The sequence below is a fragment of the Capsicum annuum genome, chromosome 10, assembly GCF_002878395.1.
Source record: "Capsicum annuum cultivar UCD-10X-F1 chromosome 10, UCD10Xv1.1, whole genome shotgun sequence".
Taxonomy (NCBI): Eukaryota; Viridiplantae; Streptophyta; class Magnoliopsida; order Solanales; family Solanaceae; genus Capsicum; species Capsicum annuum.
In genome coordinates, this window is record NC_061120.1 from 206492611 (window position 1) to 206513357 (window position 20747).

Here is a 20747-nt window from a genome sequence, read left to right on the forward strand (position 1 = left end):
ATTAGAATAATAGTGTATATTGAGTTAAACTCATAATAAATTAATCAGAAGAGAATATAAACCAGAAGCATGTATTTGATCCGAGTATGATCCATCTCTCTAGTGTCTTTATCAGTAATGGTACTTCTTAAATTTTTGTTATTCTAACATTTTTATATTTATTTCTAGATTTTTCAAATCCTCTTAAAATCAAATTTAGTTGATTTAGAATTCTTAAACTATTACAAAAAGTATTAGTTGTCATTAATTCTGATGACTTCTAATAAGGAAAGGTTTTATCATAAATATATTTAATTAATTTTTAACTTTTAAATATTAGAAAAAAAATAGTGAAAAGATGATTTTGTCTAAAGTAAAGACTTTTAATATATTATAAAGGGATAATACTCACGAAAATACCTGAACTTTGATCGGATTTCTAGTTGAGCATACTGAACTTTGCGAGGTCTTGTTACCCCCTAGACCTTTTTTTTGTATTTTAATGTCATATATCTGCCTACTTGGACTATTATGTGTAAGTCACGTGCATTGGGCGCGTGAAAGTCTTAAAAAAAATGTTATAAACCTTCTTTTTTAGTCAAATAGCCCTCAATTTTCATTATAAACCATTATTTTATTTATTTTCATTAAAATACTCACATAATCATATATATACACACACTCTTCCATACACACACACTGTCATACACACACTGCCATCGAAAAATGTTGAACATACACACATACTGCCATCGAAAAACGAACGCACACACTCACATACTGAAAACACTACACACACAGTGATACACACACTATCAGAGAGAATCGAGAGTGGGGAGAATCGGGAAAAAGAGAGAGAGAATCAAGAGAGACAGTGAGAAATTGAGAGAAAACGAGAGAGGAAAATAGGTCGGTCCTCAATTTCCCCATCTCATTTTCAATCGAATTCCTTTGACCAATTTGATTTACGAGCACCCGAGCACCCTCTCCGGCTAAATTAACCAAAGTAGTAATCCAAAAATCGCAATTGGATGAATTATGATCATTTTCTGAAGGGGCTTTTGACTTACCAGCATTTCCAACGTTATTTTCTATTAAAACTTGTTGGAAATTTTGAATCAAAGCCGGCAAATTATCAATTTTCTTTGAATTCGCCAAATTAGAATTTTGAAATTGAAATCAGTGGGAGTTGTACTAATTGAGAATTTTGCCATAGAATTATTCCCTGCATTCCAAGCTATCAATTTGCGTTGAGAATCTGCGATTTCATCAGAACCTTGCAAGTCACCGAAATTTTGAGCTTTTCCGGCAATAAATTTCAAACTTTGCTTTCTGTAAAAAAATGCAAGGGCGGAATGTATTAAAAACATGGGTTTACAAACCATGTTTACAAACCCAAATATGAATGTATTAAAAACATGGGTTTACAAACCATCGTGAATGGAGAAGAATTTTAAATAAGAATTAATGGAGATGAATGGAGATGCTGTTACGGACCAAAATGGATATACAAACCAAAATGGATGTATTTTAAATGGAGATACAAACCACCCAAATAGATGATACTACTGTTGCAAACCAAAATGGAGAAGAATTAATTTTAAATGGAGAAGAAAATAAGAATGAGGAAGAAAATAAATAAAAATTAATTTTAAATAAAAAAATACATGTGTCAATATGAAATTGGCGCGTATATTACAGATGGGGACTGGGGAGAATAAAAAACCTCCTTATCGGAATTGGTCTCGTCCGATGTATGGCCGATGAGGGAGGCTCCAGAAGAAGAAGAAGAGGACGGAGACTCCGAGGGAGATGCGTCTTTTTCACTCCGAGGATTAGGGGATAGGGTTGGTCGAGAATTTCATTACCTAAGTACTATAGTTTTCTACTCCAAAACTGGATACAGCATTTTTGGAGGGAATTAATTCTACTTTAAAAAAGTTTAGGAGGTAATAGGACCCCGCAAAGTTCAGTATGTTCAATTGGATATTTTTGTGAGTATTATCCCTATTATAAATATAGATACAGCGATTTGTGACTTTTTTTAGTTAAAGCCCACTCTTTATTTGCACTTTGGCTTAAAACCAAACGGACCTTGGAGGTTTTTTTTTATACTTTTTGCCTTTCATAACACACATCTCATGGATATAAAACCAAAGTAAAGGATTAATGCATTGATAGGCGATTCTAAATCACATCCTGATGGTTCACCTGGAGATTTTGGTAAAAGCCTCGAAATGAGCCCTCGAAGTATGTATGTTGGTAATATTAAAGAAAGGATCTGTCATGCACTTAGATGCATTTTGTCAATGGGAAATTTCATCTTAATTCAATTTTGGGCACCCGTGGAGGTAAATAGTTAGTGTGTACTTGCAACTAGTGGGCAACCATTTGCTGTTGGTGATTCCACGAATTCGGGGCTTATTAGGTATAGGGCGATTTCTCTGAAGTATCGCTACTCTGTTGATGGTGTGAATGATGGATGCATTGGGCTTCCTGGACGTGCAGTGGCGGATCTACATAGGTCCAGGGAGTTCGGAAAATTCCCGGAGTGGACTCCGAATGTCCAATATTACTCGAGCAAAGAATTTCCACAGTTAGATCATGCTTTAAACTACAATATTCGTGGAACCTTCGCTCTTCCGGTGTTTGAAAGAGAGAACTGCGTTGGTGTTCTTGAGCTCGTAATGACATCACAGAAGATCAATTATGCACCAGACTTTGACAAAGTCTGCAAAGCATTAGAGGTCACTGTTCAATCAGTGTTGTTGAAATCATGGAATTAAAGTTTCTCCCAATATTTTTCATGTCGTTGATGTCCATATATAGTCACTAAGAAATGATCTTTTGCAGGCAACCAACCTGAAAAGCACGGGAACATTTGATCATCAAGATACATGGGTAAGTTGTTAAGAGTCACTGAGATTTTCAATCTATTTTCCGCATATATAACTTGCTTGAACTAGTGGTTTCTTGGTAATATTCTTATATCAGAATTACAATGAAGACTTCAACATTTCCTAGTCAGAAATCCTCGAACTGCTTTATGCAGTGTGGGAAACTCATAAGTTACCTTTGGCTCAGACCTGGCTTCCTCAAAGGCATCAAAATGGTATGATTTGCGGCAAGAGATTCAGTGTACTAACCTGTGTTCCTAGTCTTGCATTTTATGCAACAGATGCTAGTATGTGGAGTTTCCGAGAGGCTTGCTTGGAACATCACTTACAGGATGAACAAGGGCTTCCCGGTAGAGCATTTTCCTCTCTTAATGCATGTTTCTGTGTAGATATAACCCTATTCCGCAAAAGTGATTATCCCTTGGTACTCTATGTGCGAATGTTTGGGTTGCAGAGCAGTCTTACTATTCCTGTATGTAGTAATCACTCTGAAAAGGACACCTATGCTCTAGAATTCTTCCTGCCTCACAGCAGTACAGACCACAAAATCCAATTGCAAATCACGGCTTCTATACTGGCGACAACAATGGAAATCTTGCAGAATTCTAAGGTTATTCAATGGATAGAACCCAAAGTAGGACATTTTAAAATTATTGATTTGTCTATTGGCAAAAAGCTTCGTTTCTCACCAGTACCAGAACTAAAATCCCAAACAATGGAAACTACACATGGACTGGAAACCTCACAAAGTGGACTTGTGTCAAAAGAACAAGATTTTTCCCTGCAGCAAAGGTCAGAATGTGATGTTGCATTACTTAAAGTGAGTGATGCTATCGCAGAAAACATTACATTCTCAACTTTTGAAAAAGACGGAAAGATGACGTTACAGTTTCTTAAGCAACTTTTTGGAAAAAATCTCAATGATGCTGCCAATTGCCTTGGAAATCTCAACTTCCGTTCTCATCACTGTTGGAAGAACTGGAAAACAAGGTAGCTGATAGGCTAAAGTTGAAGATTGGAACTTTTCGTATTCAGTATCAGGATGCAGATGATGACTGGATAATCATAGCTTGTAACGATGATTTGGAAAGTTGTCTAAGGGAACGGAGATTATTGGGTGCAAAAGCAATCAAAATGCTGGTAGAAAGCATAGATATGTAAAGTTTAACTGACGTTCTGAATGTGATTTTGTGTTTAAACTTATGCTTTGGGTAATTCAATAATCATTTAAAGCAGTATTTTCATATTAACTTTGTTCGGTTTGACTTCCAATAGTTCTCTTCCATATTGCACCTAATTCATCATGAAATGATTGTTCAGATGATGATGTCAATGGTGCAGCTGTTTAAGTAGAATTATTAACGGGATGATGATGTCAATGGTGCAGCTGTTTAAGTAGAATTATTAACGGCGAGTATTCTTATTGTCAGTTAAAACTCCAGTTTGTGCTTTACCCTTGAGTTTGTTCCACCTGCTGGTGCTATCAAGTTGGTTTCTGTTCATTAAGATGGAAACCCCTAGTAGTGGCGGACGAAAGAGGAAGAGCATTTAGCTCTTCTTTAGATTGGGGTTGCTTATTGCATTTGGTTTATTGAAATGACAGAGGATGATCTTGTCGTTGATGATATAGAAATTGATGTTCTAGATATGGCTGATGAGACCTACATTGGTCGTACTACTTTCGCTAGAGCAAGTTTCTTCTCAAAATTGAGCATGAGCACCACTATCTTGGACTGGAATGGCTGCCTCTTGTTTGCTCAGCTACTAACGATGAACTCCATGTATTGGCATTAGACGATCATACAAAGTAGAAATGAGCTGAAACAAAGCGCATCATCAAGCTGCAATTCTTGACACCATCAATGGATCTCAAGCTAATAACATTTCACGCTTGCGCTGACAATTGTTTTTTGCTCTTTCTGTGGCAGGACGACAAGGGCAAGGACACAAGATCCGTATGCAAGTATGACATTTACACGAAGGAGTTGTGGATTTCTAAATTGCTAGTAACCAGCCGCATCAGGACTAATGCTGAATTGGTTGCACTTACAGTTGCTAGATTTCCCTTCTTCAAGGTAGGCTTGTAGTATTTTTGAATGAGGTGACTAATTCTGAACTGGTATACTTTTGGTTTCTTAGTTGAACCTCCATTTCATGTTCTACTGCAGACAAGTTCTCGTAGAGAATGCTTTTCTAAGTTGTGTGTATATTGTCCGATTGTATTGTTTTGTTGTCATTTCCTTTCTATTACTATCTACTATTTTGGTTATTATATCTGTTGTTTCTTGTACTTCCATTACTTCTTTTTCGGGATTTTTGTGGACTGTTTTTTTTTTTTTGAGACAAGGGTCTAGCAAAAATAACCTTTCTACCTCTAAGATAGGGTTAAGGTCTACGTACAATCTACCCTCCACCCTCCCCAGAAGACACTTTTTTAGTTGTAGCTATTGCATTTCTAGTTGAATAGACAAACACCAGTTGATTCCTTTAGATGAGTCATATCACCAAAGGTTTTAGTCAAAACAAGCTTCACATGGCCAGCAGCAGCACAATGCAAAGAGGGTTACATAAAACAAAGAAACAGAACTATATATGAACCTAAAAAATGGTCGAGCCGATTTTCTAAAAAATGGCTTTATCCCATTCAATCTCCACTTTCTCCCAATTCGGTACGAAATTTTCATTCTTCTTTAGCCAAAAAAGTGATGAAAAGTAAACGATTTGAAGATAAAAATAGCATGGTAAGGCGGATGTGAATGTCAATTTCAACATTTGAAAGTCAATTTTCTAAAATGAGGTAGATAGCATAGGTGAACAATATAAAATTTAAAAAGTGTTTACATTTAAACACAAGGCCAACTTAGCCTAGTGGTCTTGCGTTTGACTCTAGAAAATTGTTTTTTTCCCTCAAGTACAAGGGTTCAATCCTAGAGGGGCACGCAGTAAGACTTTTTCTTGACTAACTTTTTTACTTAATTTTGATACTTTCTTTTATAGAAAATTACGAATAAAAGGAAAAACGGGCGAAACGGCGAGAAAGAACCATTTTCAGGTCAAATCGGTGTGCTATAGCCCACGGTTCTGGGGTGGACTTGGGGCTCAGGTAAGTTTGGGGCCGAAAATCGATTGGAGGATCCCGGTTGGCTGAGGAGCGGGTGAGTGTGGTCCGGTTGGGCTGGTGGGGCTATTTGAGTGGTCAAACGGGCGAAACGACACGAATGAGTCATTTTTGGGCCAAATCGGTATGATATAACCCACGGTTCTGGGGGTGGGCTCGGGGCATGGGTGAGTATTGGGTCGAAAATAGATCGGAGGCCCCAAGGCTGGCTGAGGAGCGGGTAAGGGTGGGTCAGTTGGGTCGGCGGGGCCATTTCGATTGTCAAATGGGTGAAACGGTGCAACGGGCTATTTTCGAGCCAAATCAGTGTGCTATAGCCTACGGTTCCAGGGGTGGGCCCGGGGATCGAGTGAGTTTTGGGCTGAAAATCGATTGGAGGCCCGCGACTGGCGAGGAGCGGGTGAGTGTGGGCTGGTTGGATCGACGGGGTCATTTTGGTAGTCAAACAGGCGAAATGGCATAAACGGGCCACTTTCAAGCCAAACCAGTGTGCTATAGCCTATGATTTTAGGGGTGGGCTCGGAGCCTGAGTGAGTTTTGGGAAGAAAATTATCCGGAGGCTCCCCGACTGGCTGAGGAGCGAGTGAGTATGGGTCAATTGGGTCGGTGAGGACATTTGGGTGGTCAAATGGGCGAAACGGCATGAACAGGCCATTTTTAAGCCAAATCAGTGTGCTATAGCCCACAGTTCCGGGGGTAGGCCCAGGTGAGTTTTGGGTTAAAAATCGACCAAAGGCCTCCAGGCTGGCTGGGGAGCAGATGAGTGTAGGTCGAAGGGGTTGACAGGGCCATTTAGGTGGTCAAACGATAAACGCACCATTTTTTAGCAAAATTTGTGTGTTATAGCCCACGGTTCCGTGGGTGGGCCAGGGACCAGTGAGGTTTGGGCCAAAAATAGATCATAGGCCGCTGGCTGGCTGAGGAGTGGGTGAGTGTGGGCTATTTGGATCGGCTAGGCCATTTGGGTGGTCAAACAGGCAAAACGGCGGGAACGGGCCATTTTCGAGCCAAATCGGTATGCTATAGCCCATGTTTTTAGAGGTAGGACCAAGACCCGAGTTGAGTTTTAGGTCAAAAATCAATCGGAGACCCCCGATGGCTGAGGTGAGGGTGAGTATGGGTCGATTGGGTCGACGGGGCCATTTGGGTGGTCAAATGGGCGAAATGGCTCAAATGGATCATTTTCGGGCTAAATCAATATGCTAGCCCACGATTCTTGGGGTGGGCCCAAGGCACAAGTGAGATTTGGGCAAAAATCGACTGAAGGCCCCCTGGATGGCTGAGGAGCGAGTAAGTGTAGACCGATTGCGTCGGTGGGGCCATTTAGGCAGTCAAACGAGAGAAACGACGCGAACGGACCATTTTTGGTCCAAATTAGTGTGATATAGCCCACGGTTCTAGGGGTGGGCTTGGGGCCCGGGTGTTTTGTGTCAAAAATTGATTGAAGGCCCCATGGCTGGATGAAGATTTGGTGAGTGTGGGCCGGTTGGGTCGGCGGGGCCATTTAGGTGGACAAATGGGAAAAACAGTGTGAACGAGCCATTTCAAACCAAATTGGTGTGCTGTAGCCCAAGATTCTCGGGGTAAGCCCATAGCTAGGGTGAGTTTTAGGTTGAAAATCGATCGAAGGCCCCTCGGTTGGCTGAGGAGTGAGTAAGTATAGCTGGTTGGGTCGGCGGGGTCATTTGGGTGGTAAAACGGGCGAAACAGCATGAACGGGTCATTTTCGGACCAAATCGATGTGTTATAGCTTACGTTTTAGGGGGTTGACTCGGATGAATTTTGGACTAAAAATCAACCAAAGGCCCCTAGCTGGCTGAGGAGTGGGTGAGTGTAGGTCGGTTGGGTCAGCGGGGCTATTTGAGTGATCAAACTGGCGAAATGGAATGAACGGGCCATTTTCGAGCCAAATATGTGATTTATAGCTCACAGTTCTGGTGGTAGGCCTAGGGCCCACGTGTGTTTTATGCCATAAAACGGCAGTGGGCCTTTCGATTGGCTAAAGAGTGGGAGAGTGTGGGTTGGTTAGGTCGGTGGGGGCTATTTGGGTGTACAAACGAGTAAAACAGCGCGAACGGTCCATTTACGGGCCAAATTCGTATGCTAACCCATGGTTCTGGGGGTGAGCCCGATGCCAAGGTGAGTTTTGCATCAAAAATCGATTGAAGGTCCCCCAACTGGCTGAGGAGTGGGTGAGTGTGGGTCAATTGGGTTGGTGGGACCATTTGGATAGTCAAACGGGCGAAACGGTACGAATGGGCCATTTTCAGGCCAAATCGGTGTGCTATAGCCCACAGTTTTGGTCCAGGTATGAAATGGGCCAAAATTTAACTAAGGCGTGTCAGAGAGGCTAGGGAGCGGCCTAGTATGGTCCGTTTGGGTGGGCGGCCATTTGGGTGGTCAAACCGCTGAAACGGTGCAAATGGGGTGTTTTCAAGCCAAATCGATGTGCTATAGCCCACGATTTTGGGGGTGTGCTCGGGGTACGAACGTAAAATAGGCTAAAAATTGACCGAGGCGTGTTAGGGAGCCTAGGGAGCAGCATCCTAGTGTTGTTCGTTTGGGTGGACGGGGCCATTTGGGTGGTCAAACGGTCGAAATGGTGATAAAGGAATATTTTTAGGCCAAACTGGTGTGCTATAGCTTACAGTTTTGGGGGTGTGCTAGGAAGGCTGGGGAGCATCCTAGTGTGGTCCATTTGCGTAGGCGGGGTCATTTGGGTGGTCAAACGGATAAAACGGTGCAAACGGAGCATTTTAGGCTAAATAGGTGTGCTATAGCCCATGGTTCTGGGGATGTGGCTTGGGTCCGGGAGTGAAATGGGCCAAAAATCAATTGAGGTATACCAAGGAGGCTGGGGAACAGCCTAGTGTGGTCCGTTTCGGTGGGCGGGGCCATTTGGATGGTCAAACGGGCAAAACAGAGCAAACGATGCATTTTTTAGGTCAAATCGATGTGTTATAGCCCACGGTTCCGAGGGTGTGCCTAGGGTCCAGGCATGAAATGGGCAAAAAATCGACCAAGGTGTGCCAGGTAGGATGGGGAGCAACCTAGTAAGGTTCGTTTGGGTGGGCGGGGCCATTTAGTTGGTCAAACGGGTGAAAGGGTGCAAGCGGGGCATTTTCAGGCCAAATTGGTGTAATATAACGCACAGTTCTGGGGGTGTACGTAGGGTCTGGGCGTGAAATGGGCTAAAAATTGACTGAGGTGTGCCAGAGAGGCTAGGGAGCAGTCTAGTGTGGTTCGTTTGGGTGTGCGGGGCCATTTGGGTGGTCTAGCGGGCAAAACGGTGCAAATGGAGCATTTTTGGGCCAAATAGGGGTGTCATAGCCTACGGTTCCGAGGGTGTGCACGAGTTCGGGCGTGAAATGGGCCAAAATTGACTGAGGCATGGCAGGGAGGCTGAGGAGCGTCCTAGTATGGTCTGTTTGGGTGGGCGGGACCATTTAGGTGGTCAAACGTGCAAAAGGTGCAAACAGAGTATTTTCGGGCCAAATTAGTGTCTATAGCCTACGATTCGAGCGTGAAATGGGCCAAAAATCGACCAAGGTATGCTAGGGAGGCTGAGGATTGGCCTAGTGTGGTTCATTTGGATGGGCGAGGTCGAACGGGCAAAATGATATAAATGGAGCATTTTCAGGCCAAATCAGTGTGTTATAGCCCACGGTTCCGGGGTTATACCCGAGGTTCGGGCGTGAAATAGGTCAAAAATTGATCAAGGTGTGCTAGAGAGGCTAGGAAGCATCCTAGTGTGGTCTATTTATATTGGCGGGGCCATTTGGGTGGTCAAACGGGCAAAATAGTGCAAGCGGGGCATTTTTAAACCAAATCGGTGTGCTATAGCCATCGATTCCGGGGTGTTGCCAGGGTCCGAGATGAAATGCGCAAAAAATTTATCGAGGCATTCCAGGGAGGTTGGGGAGCGGCCTAGTGTGGTCCGTTTGGGAGGGCAAGGCCATTTGGGTGGTCAAATGGGGAAAATGGGGCATTTTCGAGCTAAATTGGTGTACTATAACCTATGGTTCTAGGGGTGTGCCCAGGATCCAGGCGTAAAATGGGCTAAAAAATAATCAAGGCATTTCAGGGAGGTTGGGGAGCGGCCTAGTATGGTCCGTTTGAGTGGGCGACACCATTTGGGTCATCAAACGGGTGAAACGCTGTAAACAAGACATTTTTGGGCCAAATCAGTGTGCTATATAATCCATGGTTTCGGGGGTGTGCCAGCCAAAAATCGATCGAGGCATGCCACAGAGACTGAAAAGCAGCCTAGTGTGGTCCATTTGGGTAGGTAGGGCCATTTGGGTGGTCAAACAAGTGAAATGGTGCAAACGGGCGTGTGCTATAGCCCACGGTTCAGGGGGTGTGCCTGGGTCCGGGCATGAAATGGGCCAAAAATTGAACGAGACATGCCAGGAAAACTAGGGAGCTAGTCTAGTGCGGTCCGTTTGGGTAGGCGGGGCAATTTGGGTGGTCAAATGGGCGAAATGGTGCAAATGGAATATTTTTGGGTTAAATCGGTGTGCAATAGCTCACGGTTGCGGGAGTTTTCCTGGGGCCCATGCGTGAAATGGGCCAAAAATCAATCGAGATGTGCCAGGGAGCTGCCTAGTGTGGTCCGTTTGAGTGGGCGGTGTCATTTAGGTGGTTAAACAAAAGCGGCTTAGTGTGGTCCGTTTGGATGGGTGGGGCTATTTGGGTTGTCAAACAGATGAATCGATGTAAACGGGGCATTTTCGAGCCAAATTGGTGTGTTATAGCCTATGGTTCCGAGGGTGTGCCTGGGGTCCGAGCGTGAAATGGGCCAAAAATCGACCGAGACGTGCCAGGAGGCTGAGAGCAACCTAGTGTGGTCCGTTTGGTTGGGCGAGGCCATTTGGGTATTCAAACGGGCAAAATGGTACAAATAAGGCCTTTTCGAGCCAAATCGATGTGTTATAGGCCATAATTTCGGGGGTGTTGCCGAGGTCCGGGCATGAAATGGGCTAAAAATCGATTGAGGCGTGTCAGGGAGGCTCAGGAGCGGCCTAGTGTGGTCTGTTTGAGTGGGCGGGGCCATTTGGGTGGTCAAACGAGCAAAATTGTACTAAAGGGACATTTCAGGCCAAATCGATGTGGTATAGTTTTGGGCCAAATCGGTATGTTATTGCCATGGTTCCAGGGGTGTGCCCGGAGTCCGAGCGTGAAATAGGCCAAAAATCAACCGAGTCAGTCAGGGAAATTAGGGAGCAGCCTAGTGTGGTACGTTTCGATGGGCGGGGCCATTTGATGGTCAAACGGGCAAAATGATGCAAACGAGGTATTTTCAGGTCAAATCGATGTGCTATAGCCCACGGTTCTGGGGATCTGCCTGAGGTCCCGGCCTGAAATTGCCAAAAATTGGCTGAGGCATTCCAGAGAGGCTATAAAGAAGCTTAGTGTGGTCTGTTTGGGTGGGCGGAGCCATTTGGGTGGTCAAACAAGCAAAATGGTGCAAACGGGGCATTTTTTGGTCAAATTGGTATGCTATAGCCCACGGTTTCGGGGGTATGCCCGGGGTTCGGGCGTGTAATGGGCCAAAAATCGATCGAGGCGTGCCAAGGAGGTTGGGGAGTGGCCTAGTGTGTTCCATTTGGGTGTGCGGGGCCATTTGTTTGGTCAAACGGACGAAATGGTGCAAACGGGACATTTATGGGCAAAATCAGTGTGTTATAGCCCACGGTTCCAGGAGTGTGCCGAGGTCCGGGTGTGAAATGGGCCAAGAATTGATCGAGGCGTATCAAAGAGGCTGGGGAGCAGCCTAGTGTGGTCTGTTTGGGTGGGCAGTGCCATTTGAATACGTTATGAACATCTCCATTTTGTTGAAATTTTACAGTGTTTGGATGAATAAACTTTAATATGAACAAAAGTAATGAAATTGTTGTTGGAGAAAGTATTTCGTTTTTTAGATTGATTTCAAATCGCAATCAAATTTGGTTTTGATTAATCAAGAAAAAAATCAACGTCAGATACATTGTCGAAGAAAATTCATCGCCAATGATGATTTGCAACGACAATGAAGTAAAGTTTTATGTTGAGTTCAAGAATAATGTTTTCGAATTTGTAATGTAGCTCGAATGATGGTATATTGGTGTTGTAATATGATACATTACTGCTTATAATAGTTCAATTACATATGAAAAAACGAATTTCATATGTTTTTTAATACTAGTTTAGGTGTATGTACCTTGCGCGTGTACCTCACTTTGTTGAGTTCAAACATTACACTAAATAGGATATTTGTCTAAATAACAAAGATAGATACAATAATTAAATTTAACATCTTTTGGAGAATTTATTTAATTAAACCTAATGTTTACCAAAAAAATTTATCAAAGCCGATCAGCATCCATCTATAACCTGTAAACTGCAACAAAATAATACGATGATAGAAATATCAAAATAATATAATTAAATTTAACTTTTACACAAAAAAATTCTCAAAGCTGTCTGATACAATACGATAATAGAAATATCAAAATAACACAAACCAAACTTAGCCTTTACACAAAAAAAATTCTCAAAATAGAGATATAAAAACAATACAATTAAACCTAATCTTTACCTAAATAAATTCTTAAAAGTTGACCAACATAGAAGTTGAGGGTTAAAAAATTAAGCATCCACCAATCTAGACATACAACCGAATTAAGTTAGATGAGCTTCAATTATATTTCCTAATAAGTAAATTGATTTCTTCGGTAGTTTAACGTGCATCTCAATATTTATAGAAGTATTTTCTTAATAGAGTCCTATTTTAGGAGTATTTTTCTATCCTATTTTAGGAGTATTTTTCTAATTGATGAAAAATATTAGTTGATTCTCCTTTCATATATTTTAGGAGTCCTATATATTTTAGGAGTCTAGTTAATATAATAAAAATAATGAAATAATAAATTAAAGAAAATAGTAAAAATACAGTTTTGTCTAAAGAAGGGTCTTTTAATGAAGGACAAAAAATTCAAATCACTTTTCTAAAGGTCTTCACACTTTTAATAAATTATACTCGCTTCGTTTCAAAAAGAATGACCTACTTTCCTTTTTTGTTTGTTTCGAAAAGATTGACCCCTTTCCTTTTTTGGCAATACTTTAATTTCAACTTTCCACATAGCATGTTTAGGACCACGAGATTAAAGGACATTTTGGTACATTTGACATAACTTTAATTTAAGGCCACAAGATTCAAAAGTCTTCTTTATTTTCTTAAACTTTGTGCCAAGTCAAAGTAGGTCAATCTTTTTTAAACGAAGGGAGTAGATGTTTTATATGATACGTTAGTTTCATAAGAGACGATTAATAGAATAGTATTTTTGATTTGTATGGTACACTTCTCATCATATTTTTTTAATATTGTATCAGGTTTTTAAAATCTACATGTTGATATTTTGTTTATGTATCATTTTCTGATATTATATTTTTTTTTGATACATTTAGCTACTGTTATTTGTTGGTTGATGTTCTTTGCTGTAGTAATATGATACATTACTGGTTATGACAGTTTTAGTGTACACGAAAACTAATATTATAGGAAACGATGAGTAGAATAGTGTTATTGGTTATTATAATGCATTACTAATTATGTTTTTTTAACAATGAATAGTATTTAAAAAAAAAAATGTTGAAAATTTTTTTATGTTAATATATTGGTATTTTAACTTATTTTCATTTATGTTGGTTTGATTTTGGTTTGGCTAGCGTTGAGTAATGTTTAAACAATGTTAAAATTGAATGAGTGTTTATTTTTTAATGATTTAACGTGTTCAATTTATTTTATATTTATTTAATATTTAATCTTGTTTTTTAAGTAGTATATTACTTTACATAGGTTTTTTTTGTTGTTTAAATGAGTTTTATGCTATTTCATGAAAGGTGCACCATGTTAATATGATTTTATTCATTAAATATGACTATGATACATCAATGTTTTCTTCAAACAAATAACAATTATAAAATGATACATAACTTTATAAGAAATATGTAAACTTTTATATATTAAGATTTTAACGGATAGATTACAAACTTGTAAGTATCGATTATTAAGTGACCAAAATTGACATAATGTCAAAATTATGATACATCGTACTGTGAAATATAATACATTGCTAGTATTTATAGTAAATACATAAATTTACATCTATTTATGTATTAGTTATCTATTATAATATTATGGTTTGATATATTAATATAATATATGTATATTTTTGTATATGCAGTGTATAAGCAAAATATTTTGAAAATACAAAATCAGTAGAAGAAACTTATAACATATAATGATACATTTTTAATTAATTCTTAATATTTCTAATACATTAATATGTTAAAGTATTTTGAAACCAAATAAAGTACCAGCTACATTTCAATTAAGAACTTGAACATTTTGAAGTACTATTCAACAATTTTATTCTATATCTGTTATATAGAATTACATGTGATGACAAAAGAAAAGTAAATAGTGAGTAGAACATCCAACAACTTTAATTGATCCAAAAAAAAAAAATAACAGTGGTTAACTTAGTATTCAAAATAAAAATAATACTTGCGTCTAAAATAATATACAAAATACTATTTAGAACATATCTGACAAAAATTTAGTATCTACTCTATGGCAACAATAACGGAATCATCGGTCAGAGGCATCATTGTCGCTAATATATACTTATTTGCATTCTTGACTCCATAGTTTCATAAAAATGTTGCATATCTCTTTCGATGATATTCAGCATCAAAATATGATGAGGGAATTGACATTCGATCGCTAAGAAACTCAGCAAAAATTGCCACAAAATCTCCATAGTCCCTGAACATGAATGATTCTATAGTTAGAAAATGCTCAAAGATGACATTCAGTTTTATTCTTTGTACATAGATAAACTTGTGAAGAGATACTTACAAATTTTCACTAGCTTGCTATGCCATGTCTTCTACGTATTCAACATCAAATGGGTGTTGGTTCACAACACTGATGCCTAGTCTCATCTTATCATAAATAATGTTATATATCATACCTATGTATCATACTAAGTATGTTGAATGTATTAGGTGTAAACAAACTCAAATCACATACAAATTTTAGTATGTATAATATAGAATCTAATATATCGACAAAATTAGATGTTTGTATCATAATCAATATATTAAATGTATCAAGTATAAAAATGTAACACCCCGTATTCAAGTACATATATTGGCGTATTCAAGTACGTGTATTGGTCTTATTTATATGGAATTAATTTTATTTTATTTTATTTATATCGAAATTTGCCCGTCGATGGTTCCATACGAAGGTTATTGAATAAGATTTCCAACGATATAAAGATTTCCAAAAACGGATAGGTTTCGTATATAATCGAGCACGTTCGAAACTATAAAACGGTGGCTGGGATATTGGGAATAGTAAATGTGCAGGAAAATTTCCTGCACACAAACTACTGAGGTCAGCCATTTTTTTGTGTCAAATTTGAACGATCATAACTCCCTTAATATAATGAACTGGGAGAGATGCCACCTATGAAAAGAAAGATCTTTGAGTCTTCTTTCTAATGCAATTGGTTTCATCCAAATCCAACATCTGAGTAATGAGTTATACTCGTTTTACTTCAGCCTCTCAAAACAGATTTTTAGGGTCAACTTCAAACGATCATAACTCCTTGTACAGGACGAACTGGGTGGCCTACTTTATATTAAATGAAATACCTTTAGATTATCTTTCCAACGATACCAATTTCACCCAAATCCGATATCGGAGCAAAGAGTTATGGTCGATTTACTTTAGCCTATCAAAACAGTCCACCATGGACAGATTCGGATTTACTTAAATTTAAAGGGCAATATGGTCATTTTCCATCACCTCATGGACGAAAATTGGTCATTATATACATATACTTAGCCTCATATCCATCATTTATCATCCAAATTATTGAAGAATAAGAAACCCTAGCCTAAGTTCAACTCCAATTATCTTGTGATTCAACCGTAGAAAATCCAAATTGATTCCGTAGTTGTGTTCACTGTCTCGAGGGCTTCGAGAAGCACCCCTTATTTGTGCCAACAGGACTTCGAAATCAAAAGGGTCATTTTATGGTAAGGATGTAAATTATGTTGGTGTTATTTATATGGATATGTATATATATATGCATGTGAGCATAAGAAGTATGTTATTTGATTGTTGTTGAAAGATGATTGGAAATGATGTTGGATTATTCTTGTGCATAGTTGGATTATGTTGAATTGTGAAGGGATTTGGTGTGATGATGTGGTATTGAAATGATGATTATATATATATACACACATAAACCGATTGTTCGAGTTGGTTTTTGGAATGCTTTGCAAATATTGGTTGTATGGAATTATGGAAGAGAATTGTGGTGTTGGGTTGCTAATACTAGATGCCAAACATTTCATTGTAGATAACTGATTTGTAAAGGCGGGAAGTTGTGTTGAATTGGTATCCGAATCTACAACGAGGTATGTAAAGCATACTCTAACGATGTTCTTTGGCATGAAAACACCAATGTTCCATCAAGTAAGATTCCGAGGTTGTCCAAAAACATGTATTGTTCTACATTACCAACGAAGTTGTTTCCATTCTATAAAGTGTCAAAATGTTTCATTGATATACCAAAAGGCTCCTATTTCATTGTTGTGATATTGATGATTCCGAAACACATTGTTGATGCACCAATGAGTCTTTATTACATCGTTATTGTATAGAAAGTCTATTACTTGATTCCTATTGATGTATCATTATTCCAAAGGTACTCTATTGGCATGAATACTAATGTAATAATCTCAAAAGCTTTTGAACTAAGTTATTGGAAAGATCTCTTATGTGTGTTACTTGATATACGTGTGGGTGGTAGCTCAGGGGCTTAAGCCTAGCATGGGCCGATCCCGATATTTGATATGATTACAGTTGATATGTACTGGGGGCAGCCTAATGGTCACAGTACGGTACAGTATTGATTATTGTTAGGTGGTTGGAGGTTCGGGAGGAGGAGGTAATGGCGAATGATAATTGTAAAGAATGAAATGAACGAATGTATACCGTTCCACAAATGTGTTTGAATTCAAGAACCCAATTCAGATTAATGATAAGATAATGTACATGATCCTAAAAGTGTTTATGAAGTGTGGTTCACTTCTATTATGATTTATTCACTTGTGTCTGATTTTCTTGATCCCCCATACCACATATGATTATTTACAGTTTTACATACTCAGTACATATTTCGTACTGACGTCCCTCACGGGGGACCTGCATTTCATGCTGCAGGCACAGGTGCTTCAGCTCATTCACAGCATAGATAGGAGTCAGGTCATACAGCTATTGTTGGTGAGCTCCAGTTTGCTTCGGAGCTTTCCGAGTCGGTCCCTTATGTTTTGTTATTGTACAGGAGTCATGTGTGGGCGGGGGTTTGTCCCGACCCTAGTTATGTCATGTATATCCTAGAGGCTTTGTAGACATAAGGAAGGGTAAAGTCATGGAAGTTTATATAGTGATGTTATATTTGTATATGTGGTGGCCCCGACGGCCAAGTATTATATATATATATATTTGTGCGTGTTGTGATGATACAGGTAATTAGACCCTTCTATATGCAACGAAGTGCTGTCCAAATTTTTGGTGACATGAAAGTGAAAGTACAGGTATTTAAACGGGTTCTCCCGGGCCTTCTCGGCTTCGGGTGCCAGTCCGGTCCGATGGGATTTTGGGGCGTGACAAAGAATGAATCAAAATCACATATAGGTTGAATTATGCATTAGAAAGAATGCAATATCTTATTAACCTTGGATCTATGTATCAGACACATTATATTGAATGTATCAGGTGCAGAAAGAATCAAATTCATGCTTAAATTTTATGATGTATCAAAACAGACAGATATGTACGAATACAATATGGTCGTCTGCAATGCATCTCTATTATTGTCGAAATCCTCCATTTGAAGACTTATTTTTCATACGATACATTATGTTAATAAGAATAACATAATTATTTTGAATGTATCCGAAGCACAAAAATCATAAAGATCTATCACAAATAAAATATCTGTAAATTAAATTGATACTTATTTAGGTTAGACCTATATATCAGTAATAGCCAAATCATTTACATATGTTTGTTATTATTAAATAATATGTATTTGTACGAAGGAGAACTGTCATATACATATAATTCATACCTTTGATAATAATTTTTTTAACTTGCTTTCTTTTCCTATTCGCAGATGCAACAATATGCTTCTTATTGCTCCTACTAGCAATCTCCCGTAGTTTGTTCATCATATTTGGATAGTAACGATACTTCAATTTGTTTTCACAAAAAGTCACTGTCTTTGTAATCAAAACGATCAGACACAAATTCAACAACAACTTCAATTGAAATTTTAAGATCTAATGGAGTAATATCAGCACTAAAGGATGGTCCTTCATCCATTAAAATCTTAAAATGTTTTTAAAAAAAAAAGGACAAAAATAACACCTAAAACTAAAATAATTTCACAAAACTAGCACCTAAATTTAAAAACCTAGTAAATAGCCATTAAGCATCATAATTCAGCTTTTTTCGTTTTGTGTACTGGGCCGACTTTTCATCTTTAATGGGCCCATTTTTTTTTTGGCTCCTTTTCTTTTTTAATAATGCAAAGTCTAGTCTATTTCACTTTCAAAAGTCAAAGTAGACGTTGGACAATTCAACTGAACTTTTAGGTAGGTTTATAAGTTCTATTCTAAACCATTTACAGGACAATCTATTTTAAGTGATATAACATTATTAAAATAACATTCTATTTGTTTTATTTTGTTTTACTTATTTATACAATAAAATACAATATCATATATTTTTAATATAATACAACTATTAAAGATATATATATTTATATATAATAATAATACAGTTTCTATACATATACATATTCGATATAATAATTATAGCATTGTTATACACATTTGTATACAATTTTTAACTACAATTATTATTTAGATACATATTTTAACGACTCTATATAGTTTCTACATGCATTCTAAAAATGTATCAATCTAGTATAAGAGAGTATCAATTGAGTATATGGACACTGTAAGTGTATCAATGTAGTATAAAAGTGTATCAATATGGTATAAAAGAGTATCAATTGGGTATAGGGATTGCACGTACTTGCATAGAATTTCCTTTTTCTTTTTAAAAAAATGTATCAATATAATATAAAAATGTATCAATGTAGTCTAAAGTGTATACTAAAAAGGGGAATTAATTTAACCGACTGGCTGCATCATGTCCACCTTTTCAAGTCATTTTTTTTTTTAAATGGTCATCCCATGTCCTTTCCCCAAAAGAACATCGATAATAGATTGACTTCAATTTCTTAACTATTAAACTTAAAAAAAAAATTATGAAAAGAAACTTACCTCCAATAAATTTGAAGAAGAAAGTTAATGGAAGTTGAAACTTGGATGTTGAAGTGGTGGATGCTAACACGGTTGTAATTCAAAATTGCTGAGTTGGTGAAAACGTCGGATACTTCCCCAAGATTTGGGGCGAGTTTTGAGGAGCAGAAGGCGCAAAAATAGGGTGGGTTGTAATGTATCTGCAAATATTAGGGTTTTATTAGTTAGAAGGAATTTTTGTAATAAATTTAGTGAGATGAGATTTTAAGTAATAATGAAAAGTTAAGGTGTGATTTTAAGTAATTTATCCTTATTATTATATATAGATTTGAGACTACATAAGAAGCTTCTTCATTTTATTTTTTGATTTTGTTTTATTAGGGAAAAGAAGCTTCTTCAATTGTCATTATGATCTTATTTTTGCTTAAAGTGCAGCTATATTGCTTTTGCAGAACGTAAGGACTATGAGTTTTACATGAAATGATTATCTTCCTTTCTCTTTTTACTTTTTCTCCAAAATATTTTTCTAGATCGGTTTATCTATCAAAATTACTTTCCCTAGGCTTGAAATATGAGCATGGAAAGTATTAAATAGGTCGTAACCCCATAAATTTTTAACAAAAAGAGCTGCTCATATAATTCAAAAATTATGGTATAATTTAAAGATACATAAAAATTAATCTAAAGGCTTTTAAAATTTATCACAATCACGGTGAAAATGGATTAGATAAACTTCATATAAGAGAATCAAAAGAGAAATATTTTAGATTCTTTTTTTGTTTGTTTGTGTTCTGTAGGTTACAAGGGCAACAAAAGTGTCTACATTGATAAGTGAGAACCCGAGTAAGTGTGTGTGTAAAATGATGTACATTGATCAGCGAGAACTCGAGTAAGTGTTTGTGTAAAATGATGTATATTGATAAGTGAAAACTCGAGTAAGTACTTTACATAAATCTTTTTTGGACGAAAAAATGATGGCGAGTTGGAATTTCAATTACCAAGCCAATGGAATGCTTGGGGGACAAATAGATGAAAATGGTAAGAGTTGGAGAGCGACACCAACACCCCTAAACTTAGGATTACTAGTTCAAGTTCTATTTGCACAAAGTGTGAGATCTTAATGCAGAAAATTTGGTATTCTTATGTTCTTTTCAATCAGTAGAAGCAATCTTCACGGTACAATTGACCAGCGTACAAGAACCTTCACTACGACAAAAAAAAAAAAAAAAAAGTGTAGATAAAACCTTGTTGGACCAAAAAAATGAGGCACAACTCGAGCAATAGTTTTAAAATAAGTAATGATCCAAAGAACCCAATGGTTGATATCAAGTTCACAGCAAATTGCAATGATAGAT

At 37.9% G+C, this 20747-nt stretch overlaps 1 protein-coding gene across 2 annotated transcripts; it reads left to right on the top strand.

Moving 5' to 3' along the window:
- The first annotated feature begins 2025 nt into the window (after positions 1-2025).
- On the top strand, positions 2026-5923 carry LOC107844585 (protein NLP6-like). Of its 2 annotated transcripts, XM_047397245.1 has the most exons (3): positions 2026-2726; positions 2833-2880; positions 2974-5923. In XM_047397245.1, the coding sequence occupies exon 3, from the start codon at positions 3094-3096 to the stop codon at positions 3868-3870; it is 777 nt and encodes a 258-aa protein (XP_047253201.1). In that variant the 5' UTR covers positions 2026-2726; positions 2833-2880; positions 2974-3093; the 3' UTR covers positions 3871-5923. The 2 variants fall into 2 exon arrangements, with proteins under 2 accessions (XP_047253201.1, XP_047253202.1); XM_047397246.1 differs by having other exon boundaries at positions 2080-2880.
- Positions 5924-20747: the final 14824 nt, after the last annotated feature.